Source organism: Jaculus jaculus, chromosome 20 (assembly GCF_020740685.1).
Source record: "Jaculus jaculus isolate mJacJac1 chromosome 20, mJacJac1.mat.Y.cur, whole genome shotgun sequence".
NCBI lineage: Eukaryota > Metazoa > Chordata > Mammalia > Rodentia > Dipodidae > Jaculus > Jaculus jaculus.
Genome location: NC_059121.1, coordinates 16,887,119 through 16,909,891, shown reverse-complemented (window position 1 = coordinate 16,909,891; position 22,773 = coordinate 16,887,119). Strand labels below are relative to the sequence as shown.

At 43.8% G+C, this 22,773-nt stretch overlaps 1 protein-coding gene across 1 annotated transcript in view; it reads left to right on the top strand.

Moving 5' to 3' along the window:
• Zswim6 (zinc finger SWIM-type containing 6) overlaps positions 1–22,773 on the top strand; it is a 175,467-nt gene that overhangs the window by 105,893 nt on the left and 46,801 nt on the right. Inside the window, exons 4-5 of the mRNA XM_045138951.1 lie at positions 17,240–17,388; positions 20,658–20,808. Coding sequence (XP_044994886.1) covers positions 17,240–17,388; positions 20,658–20,808 — 300 coding nt within the window. The remainder of the gene's footprint in view (positions 1–17,239; positions 17,389–20,657; positions 20,809–22,773) is intronic.

Here is a 22,773-nt window from a genome sequence, read left to right as displayed (position 1 = left end):
GTCTCAGCCTCCCGTGTGCTAAGGTCACTGTTGCGCCATGCTGCATCTGACCAGAGCCGTCCTTTTGTTTGTTAAATTGGGTCTACTGTTTCAGTTAATTTTCTCACATTGCATGAAACACTAGACGCTGGTTCAATAGAACACGTGTTATCATTTAATTTCTCATTTTTAAATAAACTAACTGGTACATATTCAAAATTTTTATTTTAAAATTTATTTTTCATTGTGAGAACATTTTTGTCATGGTGCCTCATATTTAGAAAATAAGTTATCTTTGGGAACATCTTGCAACTTGCTGAGAGGATGTTTAGAATATGAATAGTTACTTTATGCAAAAATTATAAAGGGTTTATTTGTTGGCCTTAGATTGAACATGCTAATTTGTAAGTATATTCAAGCATTTATATCATACCTTACAAATCTATCAACTTGAGAATGTATGCAACCTTACAGGCATCCTTACAAGCTTTTTTCAATCTAGTAAAGCACTATGGGATAGATAATATTGTTAAAATACAGGTTGCTTGTGCTTTTAAAACATCTGAAAATAATTTCTGAGTATTTAAAAATATGTTGAAGAAGAAAGGAACACGGTTTTGCAGCTCACAGACCCAAGCGTGTTGCACTCCTTCAGTCACACTGATCTGAGGTGAGGAACAGACCCAAGCGTGTTGCACTCCTTCAGTCACACTGATCTGAGGTGTAGAACAGGTCATTCAACCCTCTTTTTTTTTTTTTTTTGAAGTCATTCCTTAATAGAGAAATAGAGATATTTAAAGGAAGGCATTTTAGGTCATCTTTAAAAATATTAAAATTGTGAGATGTGAAACTCAGAAAAGTATATATGATACAAATGCAGCAGAGCAGCTCTTAGCACTGCAGGGCTTCTGTGTACCTTCCCTACCACAGCCTTGTTCTCTTTTCCTTGGCGGCCCACCCTGATTTCTGTGGGAATCACTTCCTTGGCAGTTGTGGTGTTTTGGGCATCATTCAGTGCTGGTCTAGCTTGCTCTAATTTTTTGAAAATGTTTATTTGAGAGAGAAAGGGTACGACTGGGCCCCCAGTCATTGCACATGAACTCCAGACGCATGTGCCACCTTGTGCATCAGGCTTTACGTGGGTACTGGGGAATCAAACCTGGGTTCTTTGGCTTTGTAGGCAACTGCTTTAACTGCTAGAGCTTGCTCTATTTCTTTAAAATGTTTTTATTTATTTATTTGAGAGAGAGGCAGAGAGAGAAAGTGAGAACGAACAAGAATGGTTGTGGCAGGGCCTGCAGCCACTGCCAACGAACTTCAGATGCGGGCACATCACCTTGAGCATCTGTCTTACGTGGGTCTTGGGGAATCAAATCTGGGTCCTTTGTTTTTGCAGGCAAATACCTTACCCATTGAGCCATCTCTCCTGCTTTTTTTTTTTCCATTTTGAGGTAAAGTCTCACTTTAGCCCAGGCTGACCTGGAATTCACTATGTAGTCTCAGGGTGGCCTCGAACTCATGGCGATCCTCCTACATCTGCCTCCCCAGTGCTGGGATTAAAGACATGTGCCACCACACCACGCTACTTTGTTCTATTTTTAAGCTTCATTTATCATAGAGTTTGATTTTATGCATCTGACTCAAAATCATGACAGTAGAATTTACCTGTTTTGTTTCACGTACCTGTCATTCATTTGTTATCATTGATTTGGAACAGCCCTGTCCATTAGAAATGTCATCTGACCCACATGTATTAATTGAAATATTCTACTAGATATGACTTAGAATATAAAAGAGGCAAATTAATTTGAAAGTTTTCCTTAGCTCTCAACATATCTAAAATGTTCATATTAATAATGACACAGCACTTACAAAGATTGCTTCCACAAAAATCCTGGTGTGTTTTACAATTTCCCCATGGTGTCTGAAACCTGGCATCCCTTTTGCCCTCGTAACCCATCCGAGGTCCCGTGGGAGCCACGCCACACGGACTCACTCGCCGTGTGTGACTCGTGGCTGCTACACCGGGTGACAGCTTTACCATGTCTAGATACAATGCTGCCAGTGTCTGTCGGTCGCCCCACCATCGGTAGGCCCTGTTTTGAATAGAGCTGGTAGGAACATTGTTTTACTAGTCTCCTTGTAGCAATGGATGTGTAGTTTTCTGTCTGGGGAAAGTCCAGTTATCTTCCCTCTGGTGCTGCCCACACCGGGCTCGCCGTGGCTGAAGCAGCTGTCGTAAATGCGTCAAGCATGGTCCTGGGGGGCCTGGCGGTGCTCGCTAATAGCAGCGTGAGCCGCGGAAGAGCGTGGGGCGGCCGAGCGCGCCTGCCCTCGAGGGCCTGCGAGGAGCCTCTGCGCTCTGCTGTCTGCCTCAACCCGCTGCCTTGAGAAGACCCTGGCCAGCCACAGCTACCCCAGAGACTTCGGGGGTCTCTGCAGGGCTTCTTGTTTAATTGTTTAATGATACGGCATTTCTTCAGGCGTTTGTCCATTCTTTTCTTTTATTTTGCTTATGTACTTAAGACACAGAGAGACCAAGGCAGGCAGAGAGGAGGAGGAGGTCGGGTGCTCCAGGACTGCGTGTGCATCGGGGTTTACGTGGCTCTGCAGAATCACGCCCGCGCCGTAGCCCGTGCAGCGCAAGTGCCTTCCTCCGCGGAGCTGCCCCTCCCGCCCATGTAGCTTCTTGTTTTTTCCTTCAGATATTTCATTAACACCATTGTTCTCTGATTTTAGTTTAACCAAAGTCCCACATCAGTAATTAGATACTTTCTGCATTGTCTTGCTTATTTTGAAGGATAGTAGCCCCCCAAGATTTTAATATAAGATTTTTTTATGTAAGAAACTTTTAAAATATCCATCTTAATGTTGAAGTAGAGTCTCTACTGAAATGCAAGAATGTATTCGTATGCCATTTCTCTCAGAGTTTGTCACACTGTTAAAAACACTGAAGGGACTGTTACGAAGCACAGGTTGGCTTTAGACTCAGTGTGATTTTCAAACAACTTTCGCTCACAGGTGCAGCGACCTCGAATAGTTAACACTACCAGTGTTCTCGCCACTTAATTCATGGTCAGATTTGTTCCCAGCCTGGAAGCGAGCCAGGTACACCAGGTGCCCTCCTGTCTTCTGTTCTGGTGTGACAACTGGTAGAAGGAGAGGTAGGAGACAGGCATGACCTTATGTGACAAAACGGAAAACCGGCTCCCTGGAGGCTCGGTGACTGGTAGAGTCATGATTTAGGGGGCGGGGTTAAAAACATCGCGCAGTGGTCCAACCTGCCTTCACACGTCTATACAGAGACATTCTCCCTTTATCACATCTGTTTTCAACACAGTTCTTTCTTCTGTTTTGTGGACATATTTGTCCTTTGAGAACACTGTCTTGAATGTGGATGTTAGGAATGTTTAATTTTTTTCTGAGAAGCATCACTTCTGCCTGCTAGATAAATGGGATTCAAATAAGACTTAGACTTAATGATTTTGTCAGCCTCATTACAGACAAGGTTTAGCTTTTCCAAATCCTTTTTGAAAGAGGAGCATAATTCAACTTAAAAGTAATTCAACTTTTTGATGTTTTCTTTTTATTATTTTGAAATAACTTTTAAGGAATTGAAAAAGTTTTTGTCAAGCACATTATTCTTTGCAGTTTTCTTATATAAGCGAAGCATTGAAAATATGTCATTGCACTAGTTTATATGTGGTTATTTATCTGGTCACAGCTAGGGAAGATAGATTGAATAGAGATTTAGTCTCATAATAATTTAATCCTTGTCAGTAGACATTTTTAAAATAATTACAAAAAACTTCATTTATTTAAGAGAGAGAGAGAATGGGTGCGCCAGGGCCACCAGCCACTGCAAACAAACTCCAGGTGCATGTACCACCTTGTGCATATGGCTTACATGGGTCCTGAAGAATCACACCAGGGTCCTTTGGCTTTACAGGCAAACACCTTAACTGCTAAGCCATCTCTCCAGCCTGTCAGTAAACATTTTTTTGTTATCATAAAATTTCCCACATATATTTAATTGCATTATAAACTTAACCATTGTAAAGGTGACTGCAAAATATCTAATGTTAATGGCCCACCAGTTTTTTATTTTTTATAAAATATATTTTATTATTTATTTATTTGCAGACAGAAAGATAGAGAAGAGATAGAGGGAAGGGGAATGGGCACACCAGGGCCTTATACAACTGTAGACAAACTTCAAATGCATGCGCCACTTTGTGCATCTGCCTTTATGCGGGTACTGGCAATCAAACCAAGGTCTTTAGGCTTTTCAGACAAGTTCCTTCACTGCTGAACCATTTCTGTAGCCCCAGAGTTTTAGGGGTTTTTTTTTGTGTTTTTTTTTTTTTTTTTTTTTTTTCGAGGTAGGGTCTCACGCTGGTCCAGGCTGACCCCTGGAATTAACTCTGTCATCTCAGGGTGACCTTGAACTCATGGCAATCCTCCTACCTCTGCCTCCCGAGTGCTGGGATTAAAGGCGTGCGCCACCAACGCCCGGCTAGGGTTTTTTTTTTAATGCAAAATGTTTGCTCTTGTCTTTATAGCCTAATAAAACTTGCTACTTCCATATTCTAAAAAGAAGCTGATGTCTTTGCTGAGTATTTATCTCGATATATGTTGATTTCTAAGTACTAACCTCCCTCTTAGATAGACTTTTAGACTTCCAGCCCTCTGTGTATCCTGTTAAGGAAGTGTATGAGCCAGTGATGGTGTATGCCTCCCATCTTAGTACTTTGGTGAGGCAGAAGCAGGAGGATTGCAAGTTTGAGGCTAGTCTGGGCTCCATATATAGTAAGGTCCAGCATCATGCCCCTCCATCCCCCAGAAAAGGAAATGTATGAGCCAGAATATTACAATGTCTTACTCTTGTCTTTGATTTATGTTTCCTGATTGACCTTTACTGGGCCTCGTTTCTTCTCATATGTAAAATGCTCATAATCTTCCATAACATCAGGGTTGGGACAAGTTTAGCGATGTGATGTAGATCTGTGTGAGGGCTTCCATATCTCACTGGGGCACTATAGCTATCTCCATCCATGTTCAGTTCCACCAGTGAGTGATAGCTGAAGTCATCTGACGCAGGCCTCATACCACACTCCTTCCCCTTTATTCTCCATGGAGGGCCACATTCAGTGTGCTTGGGCTTACCTTAGCAGCCAGTGTTTGAAAATACCCTAGGAGATAATTTGATATCACTACCATCTCCGTTTTACTGTAGAGCACTCTACAGTTGGCAAAATACAAGTATGATCTGTTGGTACTCAATGGAATTAGCAAGTGCATTATACAGGAAAGAAGTCAAGCTGATCTAACTATACTGTCTCAAAGGGGCACTACTGCGAAACCTAGAGGTGGCTTTAAAGATAAGGATCCATCTTGGAAAAATTAGGCTCGTTCTAGAAATATGTGAAGGTTAAAAGGGCAAGTCCGAGTTCTTACTGGCTCCCCGCTCCCACCTTCCTTCGTCATGAACACCTCGCTTGTTCCAGAGTGGCAATCCCTGATGACTACACAATTTACACCCTTTGAGACTTTCCCCCCTGAACACCACATACACAGATGTGCATATACGCACAACCTTAAACACAATTCAAAAATAGTTAAAATCTGCATTTGTAATTTTTTTGTCTAAATGTGTCACTAGTCTCTAATGTTTTGTGTTGTGTTGTGACTATGTGGCAGTCCCCAGTGTGGATACATTTCATTATTAAGCTGCTGAATGAGCTTGTAGTAGTTCTCTCTTTTCCTGCCTAGCTGCAGGGCTGTTGTGACCATCACTTGATATGTAGTGAGCTTGTGTAAGTTTTCTAAATGCCAGAACAAATGGTATATGCACTTTGTATTTTGCAATGACTGCCAAATTTTCCTCCAAAAATTACATTTCCCCTTAAATAGTAACTAAAATTTGATGTTTCCACCATATGGCTTAAATATATTTTTAAAAAACATTGATGGACTCTTTGGTTAGGTATAAGTCACAATTCTGGGCTTGAAGAGATGGCTTATCAGTTAAGGTGTTTGCCTGCGAAGCCTAAGGAACCAGGTTCGATTTCCCCAGGACCCATGTAAGCCAGATGCACAAGGGAGCGCTTGCATCTGGAGTTTGTTTGCAGTGGCTGGAGGCCCTGGCGTGCCCGTTTTCTATCTGTCTCTCCCTCCCTCCCTCCCTCTCTCCCTCCCTCCCTCCCTCTCTCTCTCTCTGTGTGTGTCAAGGAAATAAGTCACATTTCCCCCTCCACATTATTTTTACATTTCACGTCAGCAAAACAGTAGTCTGAACACTTGAGTCTTAATTTGGAGGAATCACAAATCTCTAGCCAGTGGGGAATTTACTGTGCTGTAATCTAGAGACAGTCAGGCTACTTTTAGCCCTGCATTCTTCGTCCTGCCTCTTCATCTCTCATAACTATAGTCACCCTCATTCTCATGCTTTATAAAGGATTTCTGCCAGCTGTGATCAGTTTCCTCATCTGGCTCTGTCTCCTTTAACTGACCCCTAAGCTTGTCCTTTTTGGCTGTCTTCTTATTCCCGCCTTCCCCAAAATGGACTTTTCATACCTTTCCACTGTAAGACCATCCCGTATTGAAGAATTTGAGCTTTGAAGTTAGTCAGTCTAAGGTAGACCACCGGCCTTGGCCCCTTTGCTCTCAAGTTAGCGTGGGGGCCTGCAACTTGGTCTCTTCAGACCTAACTAAGAACTTTTCTTATCTGTAAAACGTAGATTAATAGAGTACCTAGTCCACGGGTGAGACAAGTGAATCCCATTCTTACTGTCTGTCGCTGTAATGTACAATGGCGATGCATCAAGGACAGTGGTAAATGGCTGGAAAAAATTTGCACACCTTTTTTTTTTTGTTTGTTTGTTTGACACAGAGTCTTGTTATATAATTTAACCAGGCTGGCCTCAAACATGTTATCCTCCTGCCTCAACCTCCTGTAAGTGTAGGAGTGTAGGTGTGTATGCCTGGTTCACAACTAGTATTGTATAACATCACTTACAGAAATCTGAGCAGATTGCTGGTATGTTTGTATGTAGTGGGTAGTATGTAGGCGCACTGCGGTTCATGTGGTGTGTGCTGCGTGCACGCGTGAGAGAGGTTGCCACTGCATGTCCGCGCGGCGGCCGGGGGAGGGACCGGCAGGCCCCTGTTGCTCCTCCCTGTTGTTTCCTTGAGACACACCTCGCACTGAACCCGGACACAAAGCCCTGCTTTTCTTTTTTTTCTTTTTTTTTTTGGTTTTTCGAGGTAGGGTCTCACTCTGGTCCAGGCTGACCTGGAATTAACTCTGTAGTCTCAGGGTGGCCTCGAACTCATGACGATCCTCCTACCTCTGCCTCCCAAGTGCTGGGATTAAAGGCGTGCGCCACCACGCCCGGCTAAAGCCCTGCTTTTCTGCTGGACTGGCTGATCAGTGAGCCCAGTGACTCTCCTGTCCTGCCCCCACTGTCCAGCACTGGGTTACAGGCAAGCTTGGCCATGTCCGCTGGGGACCCAGCTCAGGTTCCCTTGCCTACGCAGCCAGCATTTTACCTGCCGCCCTCTCCCTAGCCCCAAACTGTGCTGAAAGCTGGCAAATATCACAGGTCTTTTGGATAAAGTGGAAGAATTTGGTTTGCAAAAATAAGACTAAGAACTTGCATAAATACTTCTATGTGTACCAAGTAATTGTTAACCCACTTTATTAGATAAGCAATAGAACATGACTTGCCTGCTCACACTCTTTTTTTTTTTGTTTTTTTTTTTTTTTTTTTTTTTTTAGTCTCTGCATTTTTAATGAGCATTGGCAAATACACCAGTAACTTGCTGCTTTTTGCCTGTATATGATACATGACTTTTTCACATACGTATAAGGGACAAGTAATGCATCTTTCGGAGGACAACAGTGCATGCTCACTGGCCTTTCCGTGGCTCCTGAGCTCCGGGCCACTGGCTTACCTCTTTGGCATTAGCTGAAGGAAGGTGACTTGTTCGAGGCAGAAGTTGGTACTCCCAAGGCTTCCTCCGTCATGCGTCCTCACAGTTAAGGAAATAGGTTGTCCTCCAGTAACTTCCAGCGACGGCACCGCATCTGTCAGGGCAGTAGATTATGTGGGCTGAGTTGACGGTAGAGGAAAGGGGCTGTTTGTTTAACTATACCAAATTCATAAATTGAAATAAAAGCATTAGTTAACTGCCTCAAAATGGGTTGATTAATAAATTAATCTTTTTGTTTTGGTTTTTGAGGCAGTCTCACTCTAGTGTGGGCTGACCTGGAACTCACTCTGCAGTCCTAGACTGGCCTTGAACTCGTGGCAGTCCTCATACCTTAGCCTCTGGAGTGCTTGAATTAAAGACATGGCCACTATACCTGGCTTGAAATCAGAATTTAATTAAGAATAAGACTTAATTTCTCTAAAAAAAATACATTTACTAGTGCAATTTTTTTTTTTGAGTAACCTTCTTGTTTTCTTTCTATTCAAAAGAAAGATTTTTGCTTGAGTCTGAGTCGCTAGTTTGTTGCCAGCGCCTATGGTTGATATCAGGATTCTGCCTGGGACATGCTAGGCAGGTGTCCCCTACTCAGTGTCTTGTCTCCCAGTGCTCACAGCAAGCGCCAAAACTGTAGGAGACAGCACTCTTGCGTGGGTCCAAGAGACCAAGTTAACACCCTCAGCAGTGCAGACCTCTCCTGCCTGTATTCCAACTGAATAGACTAAATTTGACAGTTTCAACCAAAAGGCACGTTGCTTCTCAGTATAAATAGCTAAGTGTATGATCTGGATGGTAGAATTATGGAAGCAGATAACAGAATAGAGAAGAGAAGGAATTACCCTTCCCTCTCTCCACTTGAACCTCAAGCTGTGGCCGCTGCATGGACCAAGCACAGCCTAAGTCTTTGTAAACGTGTCTGACCAGCTCGGCTTAAAATCGGCAGGATGGTTTGTTGTGGTCTGACACTTAGAAGTGACTGTACCCGGGCACGAAATTCTAAGTGTGTCTTAAAATCTGCTCATTCAGTACACTGGGCAGATACCTGTGCAGTACCTCTGGCCAGACCTTGAATACTTTTTATTCTTAAGATTCAGAATATACCACTGTATTTAACGTTCTGTCCCAGTCAGAATCCTCTTCCTCCCATCCTTCTCTGTTCTCAGTAAGAAAGTCCCATTCAGGGCTGGAGAGATGGCTTAGGGGTTAAGCGCTTGCCTGTGAAGCCTAAGGACCCTGGTTTGAGGATTGATTCCCCAGGACCCATGTTAGGTTAGCCAGATGCACAAGGGGGCTCACATGTTTGGAATTTGTTTGCAGTGGCTGGAAGCCCTGGTGCACCCATTCTCTCTCTCTCTCTCTCTCTCTCTCTCTCTCCCCCTCTCTCTCCCTCTCTGTCTCTTTCTCTTTCTCTCTCTCTCTCTCTTTCTCTTTCTCTCTCTCTCTCTCTCTGCCTCCTCCTCTCTGTCGCTGTCAAATAAATAAAAACAAACAAACAAAAATTAAAAAAAAAGAAACTCCCATTCAGTAGGTCTCAAGGGATGCCTGGTATCTAATTTTCATAATGTGCCTTTAAATTTTTGACTTGCTTTCACTGGGGGACCTGTGGGGGTTTCGGTGTTGGGCTACAGCAGGGTAAGGCTTAGACAGGGGCTCCACCTCCGTGAATCTCCCTCTGCCTCTTCCTGCGCAAGTCGGAGGTAGAACAAGCTCACACACATCTGCATCTGGGAATGAGAAACAATTAAGCTATTTCAGGGTTTTTTTCTTCTCCCCACTATATAATTTCAATTTCCCTAAAGGCTTGAAACTGAAGAGTTAAACTTTAGTAATAAAATTCCCACAAAGATTAATTATACAGTTGTAAATATGATAGCATTTATAATTATAAATATAAATAAGGGCAAAACATGATAACTTTTAAACATTTTAATGAGCTGTTTCATTTATATACATAGTGATTTTGGTTCCTGTCTAACTTGGGGATATTTAATAGCAAGTGTATAAATACATGAATTATGGTTTTCTTTGCATTCCCTTCTCAAAGTTAAATGCTAAGAGATTGTCTGATTACAGATGGTCATTTACAAGTAGAAATAAATTCTGCAAATCTTTTTTCTTATATAATACTTAGGAAACTAATGCATGCAATCAAGACATATGAGGATTTAAATAGTTAAATTTCAGAATTAAAGTATATCACATTAATTTATTTATTCATGGATGACAGAGGTGCTGAGGATTGAACAGGTGGTGTACTATTGAGCTATATTCATCTCCCCAACCCAGCACTGAAGTTTAATATGTGAATTTAGGCTTTTGGGGAAAAATATTGTTGTATATGCTTAATTTCATGGCCTATACTATATTTTATATATGCTTTACTCCTAACACATTAAAAAATGTATAAAGTAACTTTATACTCTTTTGGGGATTTAAAAAATTATTTATTTATTTGAAAGAGAAAGAGAGGGAGGGAGGGAGAAAGAGGCAGGCAGATAGATAGAGACAGAGAATGGGCACTCCAGGGTCTTCAGCCGCTACAGTTGAACTCTAGATGCATGCACCACCATGTCTTATACGGGTCCTGGGAAATCAAAACTTGTTCCTTTGGCCTTGTAGGCAAGAGCCTTAACTGCTAAGCCATTTTCCCAGCCCTATTAAGGTTTTAAATACATGAACATCTGTAATTTGATCATATTCTTATCTTAATTATACCCCCCCACACTTCTACCCCTGTTCTGTTGACTACCTGCTCTGTCCAAGTAGTGCTGTGGGGTGCCTCCTTCTTCTTTCCCTGCTCTGTCCTCTAGGCCGAAGTGTTGATGGCTCAGACATGTGCAAGTCTGTGCAGGCAGTAAGACACTGAGGTCATGAGTGCACCAGCCAGTTTAGGTCCACATGAGAGTGCTCCGAAGCACTCCTCCTCCCATTCTTTCTGCCCCTGTCCCTGAGCCTTGGAGGGCATGGTAGAAATGTCTCCTGAGCACTGAGCTCTCAGCAGCCTCTTCTTTCCAGCACTTGGGTGAGTTTGGACTCTCCTGAGCATCTACCGCCATCTCCATAGAGAAGCTGCTCTGGTTGGCAGCTAGAGCAGCACTCGTGATCTGCCCACCGCCTCCCCCGTGGCCCCTGAGCTGCAGCAGGCGCGACAGGGACTGGACTGTCCTCCCATCACCTCGGGTCTCCCCAGTATTCACCCCCATCTGTCAAAAGAAGCTTCCATAGTGAGATCAGTATTAGTCAATGGACACAAACATAAGCATTTAGGAGGTAATCGGACAGACTCAGCGTATCCATTTAGCTAAAGAACAGTGGTAACTTCTCTCTAGGGCCCATGTCCTTCCAAGCCAGAGGGCTTTGACTTGGTTTTCAGTACCAGGCATGGAGTTCCTGTCACTGAGAACAGTTGGTCCCTCCATCTTTCATGCCACTATTGCAGCTGTGGGCACATCTTTCCTGGCTGGTCTATTGTGTAGCTTCCAGGAGCCACTGCTTGTGCTTGTTGATGCCTTTCCTCCCCTAGCCGCACCTAGTAGCTAGTCAGCAGGGAGACAGCTTCCTGCTCAGCTCCAGCTGCATTTCTCAGTCTCCTGTGACCAGTGCTTGTAGGGGGTGTCTTCAGAAGCAGAGTCCAGGTGGTCACCAGGGACATGGGGATAGCCTGCATTGCTTTAGAGGCCTCAGCACGGGGAGAGACCCCTCCCTGGCCTGGGGCCCACCTGCGACAACCTAAAGCTTCAGGAGGCTTTCTCTACTCCAGCAGGGCAGGAAGACATTTTTATTACACACTAGTTACTATTTTTAAATTATACTTTTCTTTCTTAAGTTTTTAGATTTATTTATTTGCAAGCAGAGAGAGAGTGAGCAAGATGGAGAGAGCACAGACAGACAGAAAGAGAAAATGGATGTGCCAGGGCCTCCAGCTACTGCAGGTGAACTCCACTTTGTGTATCTGGTGTTAAGTGGGTACTGGAAAACTGAACCCCAACCACCAGGCTAATACTAATCTTTAATACTGTCAAGAAGTAAGTTAATCCTGACACTAGCTTAATAAAATGCCCAAAGTCAAAACCCGTTTTCTTCAAAACTGGAGAAAATGCAATTCATATATTTATACTTTTGCTAGTAGTTATTTTTTCTACTGTGACAAAAATCAGAGTCTGCATTGTGAAGTTAAATTTCAGCGTGTAACATTTTAAACCCTGGCTGGTTTTCTAGGAAACTGGCACTGTGATACCTATGTTCTTCTACCCCTTCTTCTTAGCTTGAAAAGATGAAGGGAACTTTAGAGGGTGTTTGAATGTAGACCTCTTTGCCAATTCAGTCCATAAGAGACCTGGGTTATCTCCAATTCAGATTCAGATCTGCTTACAATACTTGGCTATTTATGGGGAAACCTGGAGGACTGAGCCTCTCTCCCAGCAGTCCTTGGCCGTGCGGCTCGTGGTCCTCAGCCGACTACAGTCCTGCCGAGCAGCTCAGCAAGGTCGCGCAGAGCACATCCACACTGTTCACGTGGGCCTGGGCCAAGGCTCTGTTGGGGATGGAGTCCCAAAAGAGAATGCCTAAATAATAAGAAAATATCTATTGTGAGAGTTGAAATGGGATTTGTTTATCTCAGATGATGAGAGGAAATAGTGGAGATGGATGATCTGTAGTTAGTGGAAGTTTTTCACATGAAGGGGAAAGATGAATGTATTCAATTTCCACGAGAGGTTTTAGTAACATATTGGGAAAAACTTTAAAATAAAAGCTTAAAAAATATCCAAAAAAATCTTTTAGAAAAAACTTGAGGCTGTGCATTTAGTTGTTATAAGTCTCTTTTGACTCATGTCCATAAAGAATCTTCAGCTGTCTTTCCACAGGATGGGTAAATTGGGATTCTAAATTTCTTTGGCATATACTTTTCATGGCATTATTTGTCCTGGGTTTCCTTTAAGGACAGAGTCATGCTCAGAAATACAGCAGCTCTTTTTCATGGATCTGTCTTGAAGGCTGGCAGCCTTGCCATGCCCCTGTTCTGATATCATCAGGGCTCAGTTTGAGCTCCAGGCTTCTGAGCTGTGTCCATTCGCAGGGGAGAAACCAGAAGACTGGACTTACCACTGTGGCTCTGGACATTTCATCACCATTGTGCTGTTTCTCCTCTGGATCGGAGATGAATATTTATAGCTGTCTCCAGGGACATCGTGAGGAAACTTTACTGTAGTTTTTAGCCTTTCAAAGAAGAGCAGGAGTCCTTTCCTTTTCTTTTTTGGTTTTTCAAGGTCTCACTCTAGCCCAGGCTGACCTGGAATTCACTATCTAGTCTCAGGGTGGCCTTGAGCTCATGGAGATCCTCCTACCTCTGCCTCCTGAGTGCTGGGATTAAAGGTGTGTGCCAGCACACCCGGCTTCAGGAGTCCTTTTCTTGGGGCGGGGGGGGGGGAACAGTTGTGTTTTCTTCCTCCCCCTTTTCTCCCTTCCCGTGAGTTTTAAGTTTGCCAGATAGTGATCAGGTGACAAGGGAGCAGTGGTGAGGAGGGCAGATAAAATCCCTGCTCTTCTGGAGCCTGGATGCCTGCCTCGTTGTCCAGTACCTGCTGTGACCAACGTCTCCTCCCCGTGTTGTCTGGGAAAGCCAGTCCCCCAACGCTGTGGAAGAGCACAGCACTCATTCCCGTCGCCCTTGTGCCAGCTCCTCCCAGACGCTCTGTTAAGCCTGCTTGAAGTCCTCTGCCTTCTGTGTGTCTTCGCCAAAGAATTTCAAATTCACCATGTCCTAAACTGACCCACGATCTAAGCACTGTGCTACCCTCCCCCATCTGACCCTTCGCTGGGCCAGTCAGTTGTCTAGTATTCTGTCTAGTAGTTATCTAGAACCCAGTCTCTTCTATCTCGTTGCCTCAGCCTCCTCTGTAAGTCTGGAATTTATGCCCTGAGGTTCTGATGCTTCTCAGCCTCTGTTGTCACCACGCTTTTCTAGGTGCCCTCACCATCCCCTGTGGAGCGCCACACTAGCTTCCTCGCTGCTTTTGATCTTTACTTTTGCTCTCCAGCCTAATGCCCACATTTCAAGTAGAGTGATTTTTAAAAATATATTTTATTTATTCATTTGAGCAACAGAAAGAGGCAGAGAGAGAGAGAGAGAGAGAGAGAGAGAGAATATGGGTGCACCAGGGCCTCCAGCCACTGCAAACAAACTCCAGATGCATGCGCCCCTTGTGCATCTGGCTTATGTGGGTCCTGGAGAGTCGAACTGGGATCCTTTGGCTTTGCAGGCAAATGCCTTAACTGCTAAGCTATCACTCTAGCCCCTAGAGTTGATTTTTTTGAAGCACATAAATGTGTTGATGTTACAAATTTGTGAAGTGTGAAAATACAGCTAAATGAAGATCTCTTCGCGTGTTATTTGGCTACTTGTTTTCAGTATCCTTCCCAGATAGTTTCTGTGAAGAGACATTAATGGATGCGTTCTTTTAAAAATGTCATAGGCATGAAAGGTAGTACATGATGTATGTTTTTTTTCCCCTCGATATTTTCATTCAATACTGTTTCCTGGACATATTTCCATGGAAAGTCTTCCCACTTGTTTTTAAGTCTGCACAATTAGGACATCACGGAAGGAAAATTGTAATTGATGCATATCTAGACAGAACATCTTTTACTGTCTAGAGTGCTCTTCCACTTCAGACAGCCTTGTCCTGAATTCCCACTTACTGAGTCAAGGAGAGAGGAAGAAAGCTCCTCAGCAGCAGAGGCCCTCCGAATCCAGCCCTGTTCCTGTTTCTTGAATCGCCTGTACTGTTCTTTCCCTCCCCTTGTCCTCTGCTCCTGGGCTGAGTGGACTGTTTGCTCAGTGTACCGCGTTCTTCCTGCCCAAGCCCTCTTTGCCCAGGTTCTTTTGTTAGCCTCACTTGCACATGTATCGCTCCTTTCACAGTGCCATTTCCCGGAGGTTCACGTCCACGGTTTGGATACAGTTTCCCAGAACACTCATTTCTTCCTTTAAGCAAGCATTACCATTACGTATTTGTACTCATTCCTAGGGCATTGATTCTTGTCTCAGTGCTTTTCAAATAGTGCGCTGTAGCTCAGCTGTGTTATGGAATTGGTGTAAGAGATTGTGGACAAGTCTTTGGAAAACTGGAAGGGGATGGAAAATACCAGACCACTAGGAAATACTCCTTTCCAGTCAATTTCTCCTTCAGATTAGTGGATAGCCATAATCATCTACACACACACACACACACACACACACACACACACACACACGTTAGATGTAGTGGAAAGTGTATTGATTGTGGTTCTTAGAAAGTTTGCTAAGCCCCTGAGCGCTAGGCTGTAAAACTTGGTGGGAGCAGGACTTTTGTCTTTTGTGAATATCATCCTATTTATGGGTCAAGGAAGGGCAGGATGGCACCAAGTCCTCTGTGGTGGATAAGCTGACTGGCTGAAGGAATGAGAGCCTCTTTTATCAAGGCTCTTTCCCCACTGCCGCCTTCTAAAAGACCTAATCTAAGGAGATGTTACTATTTCCTTGGCTATCTGAGTTTGCATTGGATCATAACATGACAGACAAAGCAGTATAGAACCACCTCTATAGTGTGAGAGAGAAAGAGGGTGAAGGAGAGAGGGAGAGAAAAAGGAGAGGATTGGGGGAGGGGAGAGGGAGAGGAAGAATGGGTGTGCTAAGACATTCAGCCAGTGCAAATGAACTCCAGATACATGCACCACCTTGTGCTTCTGGCTTACGTGGGTCCTGAGGAGTTGAACCTGGGTCCTTTGCCTTTGCAGGTAAACACCTTAATCACTAAGCCATCCCTACAGCCCCACTTCTGCAGTTTTATAAGGGTTTATAAGGAGATGGGATGCCAGTGCCAAAAGTTTATTTTATTTTATTTATTTATTTATTTATTTATTTATTTATTTATTTATTTATTTATTTATGTATTTTTGGTTTTTCGATGTAGGGTCTCACTCTAGCCCAGGTTGACCTGGAATTCACTATGGAGTCTCAGGGTGGCCTTGAACTCCTATCTGTGCCTCCCAGTGCTGGGATTGAAGGCGTGCCCCACCACGCCCAGCGTTTTTTTCATTTTTAATTCTTTCTTTTTTTTCACTTCTTGCACATCTTGAGTCTTAAAATACCATTGCTTTTTTTTTTTTTTTTTAAAAATAAACAGATGAAACTTAGTTTTTCCCCTCCATATCCAGGTAAGCTTGACATTTCTCAGGTGGCGAGCATGCCGACACGGCTCACCACGCAGCTGTGATCTTCCGTGTGGTTCAGCAGTGAACTATTGACGCAGCCGCGCGGGGTGACCCCACACTGTGGGGAGTGATCAGCTGCCCTGCCTGCTCCCGCCTGGCGAGCTTTCCCCGCAGTCTGTAGTTTGCTACCACTAAAGACTGGTTTGTACTGGCAGATCATGGTGACACTTCTTGATTATCATGGTGGAAAGGGAACTGTGCTGCTGAGTTCACTTGTTTCATAATTTTCTAGTGTCTTGAAAAGGATTTTTCTAGCATGTTACATAGTTCTCCCATCACACATTTACACTGTGACATTTTGGTGATCTTTTTAATTGTTTAGAATACCTGTAAACTCATTTCTTTTTTAAAAATATTTATTTATAGGGCTGGAGAGATGGCGTAGCGGTTAAGCGCTTGCCTGTGAAGCCTAAGGACCCCGGTTCGAGGCTCGGTTCCCCAGGTCCCACGTTAGCCAGATGCACACGGGGGCGCACGCGTCTGGAGTTCGTTTGCAGAGGCTGGAAGCCCTGCCGCGCCCATTCTCTCTCTCTCCCTCTGTCTGTCTTTCTCTCTGTCTCTGTCGCTCTCAAATAAATACATAAATAAAAATTAAAAAAAATATTTATTTATTTATCAGGGGGTGGGGAAGGAGAGAATGGGTATGCCAGGGCCTGTAACTCCTGCAGACAAACTATACACATGTACCACCTTGTGCATCTGGCTTATGTAGGTACTGGGGAATTGAACCTGGACCCGTAGGCTTTGCAGACAAGCCCCTTAACCACTAAGCCATCTCCCTAGCCCTTGAAACCTCTTTCTGAAAATGTGTCTGTGATCAGTGTGAAGGCATCTGCACTTGGTGTGGCACAGATAAGTCTTAATTTTGCATTTATTTTCAGTCATAATTTTGCATTTGGAATTGAAATTGGATTTTAAAATGTCTAGGCAAAAATAGAGTTAATTGTTTTTAAGTCTATTGTCTAAAACCTTTGTGTTTATCCAGCACGTGTTTTCTTTGTTCACTTTCTCCTAGGCGCTCCTGACCCGACAGCAGGTGCCAGTGTGGATGACGAGAACTGCTGGCACCTGGACGAGGAGCAGGTCCAGGAGCAGGTGAAGGTGTTCCTCTCCCAGGGCGGCTACCACGGCTCAGGGAAGCAGCTTAATCTGCTCTTTGCAAAGGTACGACACTGTCTGTCAAGAAAAGAGTCCAGGCAGGTGCACACATTATATACACTATATAAGATCACACTTAAAGTAGATAAAAGCATTATGCTAATGAACAGATGAGAAACTTTCATGTTGTGATGCAAGCTCTTGTTTGCTTAGATGACCTTAGACCTTTCTCAGTTCATATAAAATGATGCTAATTTGTATAGGTTTTCAAGGTAGGGTCTTGCTCTATCTAGCCCAGGCTGACTTGGAACTCACTATGCAGTCTCAGGGTGGCCTTGAACTCATGCCTCCCGAGTGCTAGGTTAAAGGAGTATACCACCATGCCCGGCTTGTATAATTTTTAAAACGTCTTTCAGGAGTAAAAAAAAGCTTAATGTTACTTGATACCTTTTCAAGGTTTTCTTTTTGTAGTTAATTTTCTCAAGTTGAGCATAACGTTTATTAAATATAACCCTTAAAACTTATTGTACATATTTAGCTTGGTAATGTCAGCATGTTTATGCTCATTTCAAAACCACAAGTTAGAGTCATGTAGGCGTCAATGTTTTAATACTACTGTCCAAACCTTACCAAACAATGCCAGCTTTTCTTCTATAATGTGACAGTGACCGCTCCTAAAACTGTGATAGCAGTGTGCAGCGGCACCTACTAGAATCCCCTTGACTACTAAAAACTGATGACGTAACTGATGACATGTGTTAGGTGCAGTAACAGCGTTCCTCAGTTCTGAATACAATGTATTTTATATGGTCCGAAATCAGTATTTCATTGGGGCTATAGTCATCATTATAGATAATGTGCTAAAATTGTTTTTAAGGGCACAGTTTACTGTGTTCCTTGATCCTTCTGTTAAATAGTTTCTCTAATAGTCACAGTAATTAAAAATTGATGGGATTTCATTTGTTTTCTGTTAATTTTAATTCAGCAGAATTAGGGTGGACTCTGCCATTGAACATGGCCAGAAAATAATACTCTGATGAGAAAGATTTGTCCTATAGATAGATTGCCATGTTTTGAGGAATTAGTTTATAATGCAGTATATTTAATTTTGAAATGACTTCATACATGGCTTAGTCATTCCTTAGTGCACAAATATTTTGAACTCATAAATCCCCAGAGTCAACAGTCTAGAAATTTATTAGCTGTAGGCTTGAGAAGGACATTTGGTAAATTTTGGATGACTCCTTCCTCCCTCCCAGGTCTCCGTATTCAGACCAGTTAGTGACTCTGTAGTGGAGAGAAGCATTTTAGAGTCATTGCGCTGACCCTCCTGGAAGCAGAGCCTTGAGATTTGGGGAAGGGGTGCATTTGGTCTTTACAGTTACTGAGCTGACCTTTCTGGAAGCAGAGCCTTGAGATTTGGGGAAGGGGTGTTTTTGGTCTTTACGGTCAATGAGATGACCCTCCTGGAAGCAGAGCCTTTGAGATTTGAGGAAGGGGTGTGTTTGGTCTTTTCGGTCATTGAGGTGACCCTCTTGAAAGCAGAGCCTTTGAGATTTGGGGAAGGGGTGTTTTTGGTCTTTATGGTTATTGAGCTGATCCTCCTGGAAGCAGAGCCTTTGAGATTTGGGGAAGGGGTGTTTTTGGTCTTTTCGGTCAATGAGATGACCCTCCTGGAAGCAGAGACTTGAGATCTGGGGAAGGGGTGCTTTTGGTCTTTATGGTCATTGAGATGACACTCCTGGAAGCAGAACCTTTGAGATTTGGGGAAGGGGTGCGTTTGGTCTTGAAGAGCTCAGATGTAGTCCTCATCGTCTTGACTTGCCTCTCATGAAGAACCTTGACTGCAGGATTCCTCTCCCCTCTTATGTCCATGCTCCAGTAACCTCCCGAGGTACAGCTGGTGTTCAGTTAAGGGATCCTATGTGACCGTGCTCTGGGATGGATTATTTGGAATGTCCAGTGTCCTGCAGAGAAGCTTCCCTTTCTATCTCCTTTCTCTTTTATTTTATTTGGGAAGTGCAGCATAACAGCCATGGACCAGAAGTCGAGCTTGAGGGCCTGGCTTGAGAGGCCACATTAGGTTATCATACCAGAGACTCTTCGCCTTGAGGATCATCCACAGAGTGATTTGCTAAGCATATGGGCTCTGTCCAGTTCCTCTTGCCTTTCAAAAGACATTTTCATTTGAGCAAATGCACGCAGTCCTTGTGCTGAGAGGGAGGTCTGCCGTGCTCATTCAGCCACCAGTAGATTGAAGGTGTCTCCCTTGTACTGAACACGTGCAGACTTTCCCTGCCGTCACCCCGAGTGCTGCGGCGCTCCAGCTGCTAGTACAGCGCCTGCAGTCGCTCTGTCGTCTCTGGGCCTTCAAGAGCACCTGGAACCACGGGTCCTTGGCAGTCATGCATGCTACTGCCCCATACTTAAAAGAAACTCAGTGAGAGAGACTTAGAAAAATTCCTCATTTTTCAAAAGTTAGAGGGCTTGCACAATTCGGGGACTACGTAAGGGCTGTTGCATTGTGTAGTTTAACTAGATGATTCTATATGTGAGCTAGGACACAGGAAAGCCATACTACTATCAGTCAATTTGCAAGTTTTCTGAGGAGTCTCCAGTGGGCTGCGGTAGGCTGAGCTACTCTGGTGGTAAGTACAAGCAGTTGGAGGGTCCGGAACATGACAGACTGTTTTTCTGTAGGTTGTTACGCCGCCTGTGAAGGAGCAACACCTTGCCCGAGTGTGTCTGGGTGAATTGGTTAGTTCGGATACCACTTTCCAGGCCCAGATCTCAAGTTTTGTGGTGTGGCAGCATGAGTTTAGTGAGTCGCTGATTCTGTTGGAGGACAGTCTCGACCACAAAGTGTGCTGATTTAGATAGAAGACATGCTTTGATGTGCACCTAGAACATTCTCACCAGCTTGGTGGCACATACCTGTAATCTTGAGTTGGGACGCCAGAGCAGAAAGGTGACAACTTAGTGACACACACTCACACACACACGTTTACCAGACACACGTGAAACAGCCTAATCAGTTACCTTAATGATATGTGCAAAACCCACCCAAAACTTTTGAAATTCAAAGATTAAAAGTTAGGGAAATGTCTTTACCTCCCACAGCTTCTAAAGCATAATTTAAAATAATTGACTATGCTTTCTGTCATCAAATTGCAGTTTCGGATACAAAATGGTGTCTATTTTTGCTTAAGAGGGCTGGGATACAGACTTAACACACGCGTGCACACACACACACACACACACACACACACACACGAAAAAAGTGGTTTTGTCTCTTGTTTTATTCTTTGAACATCTGTGTCTTGTTTTCCCATTAGGTGCGGGAGATGTTGAAGATGAGGGACTCCAACGGGGCCCGCATGTTGACCCTGATCACAGAGCAGTTCATGGCGGACCCTCGCCTGTCCCTCTGGAGGCAGCAAGGCACTGCGATGAGTGACAAGTACAGGCAGCTGTGGGATGAGCTGGGTAAATGACGCGTCCCCTCAGAGTTGTATGTGGATGCGGCCACAGGTGGATGTGTGAGACGGGTCATTGTGCTGCCATAGAGGGAGCCCTCAGGCAGCACTTGTCACCAGCACACAGCGGCTAGCACACTGGGCTAGTGTTCCTGAGGAAAGCAAGCATAAGAATCACTTTTCAATATTTAGTTAAAACGTGTATTTTTAGAATAGCTATTTTACATTGTAGAACTTGTTACTTAATTTGTTCCCGCTAAAATTGGGAGTCTGTCTTCTCCTCTTCCCACAGTGAGATCTCAACAGAGACCTGGGTGTTTAGCTTTTCTTGGCTGCTGTAGTCTTATATGAACTATTGGTTTTGAGATGAAAAAGCTACAACAGATTCCAAAATGCAATGGTTCTCACATGTCTGGTGGTTAAAAGATAGAAATATTGAAGGTGGTTGAAAAAAACAACAACACGTGAGAATACTGTGAGTTTTTGTTGCAGTGAGTCTTGTACCCAGTGTTTATTGCTAGGGGAATAATGAATGATTCATTTGTTTTCTGTCTTTCTGTAAAGAAATCTATAATGACAAATGAAATCTTTAAAAAATTTTTAAAGACAGAGAGAGAGAGAGAGAATGCGAATGGGCCCACCAGATCCTCCAGCTGCTACAAACAAACCCCAGGTGCACGCACCGCTTTGTGCATCTGGTTTTATGTGAGCACTGGGGAATTGAACCTGGGCCATCAGATTTGCAAGCAAGCTGAGCCATCTCTAACCCCAAATGAAACTTTTAAGAAACATTGTATCAATACCTGTATTAATTTATTGAGAGGAAAATACTACTTGAATCTATGGTCTCGGTGAAACGTCTCTTGGCCGGATGGTAGATTACTACTTCATGCTTGTTGATCCCAGGTTTAGACTGGACCAAGAGGAGCTGTTGCCTAGGAAGGCAAAAATGACTCTCATTAAAAAAACAGAATGCAGGGCTCACTTAAGGAAAAATATTGGATTACTATTAAGTGAATAAAATGTAAAGAGCTTCAGTGCTTAGAAAAGATGGAATTATAAATAACTGATTGGAAAGACAATATTTGGATATTTTGTTTACTAAAAAAGTACAAGTGATGTAGTCACATGAACTTTGCAACATTCACATTTAATCCATAGCCACACTTCACTTTTCCAAGTATAGTTTGAAAACTGTACATGTCCACCCTTCAATCAGAAGTATAGAGTCTGGGCTGGAGAGATGGCTTAGCCGTTAAGGCACTTGCCTGCAAAGCCAAAGGACCCAGGTTCGATTCCCCAGCACCTACGTAAGCCAGATACACAAGGGGGTGCATGCATCTGGAGTCTCTCCCTCTCCCTCTCCCTCTCCCTCTCCCTCTCCCTCTCCCTCTCCCTCTCCCTCTCCCTCTCCCTCTCCCTCTCCCTCTCCCTCTCCCTCTCCCTCTCCCTCTCCCTCTCCCTCTCCCTCTCCCTCTCCCTCTCCCTCTCTCCCTCTCCCTCTCTCCCTCTCCCTCTCCCTCTCTCTCTCTCTCTCTCTCTCTCTCTCTCTCTCTCTCTCTCTCTCTCTCCTCTCTTCTCTTCCCTTCTCTCAAATAAACAAATAAAAATAAACTATTTTAAAAAAAGTATAGAGTCTTCAGTTGGACATGGTGGCTCATGCCGTGATCTCAGCCCAGGAGGGAGGCCAGCCTGGGTCAGAGTGAAGGCCTATCTCAAAAACCAAACAGCATAGCTTTTCATTGGGTGGAAGTTTTTGTCAGCTGATTCTAGTGGTATCTTCTCATTGGACCATTTTCTAATTGAGAGCCAGGTCCCAACATGTCCGATTTCGGAGTTGAAGACATTTTGTCCCCCGTGTTTGACTCCTTTCTGCCACCCCCACCTTGGAATCCTTACCTTGGTGGTGGTAATGCTCCTGTATGCTCTGGTAATCGCAAGCAGAGGTCACTTGCCATTTTAATGGGATCCAAAT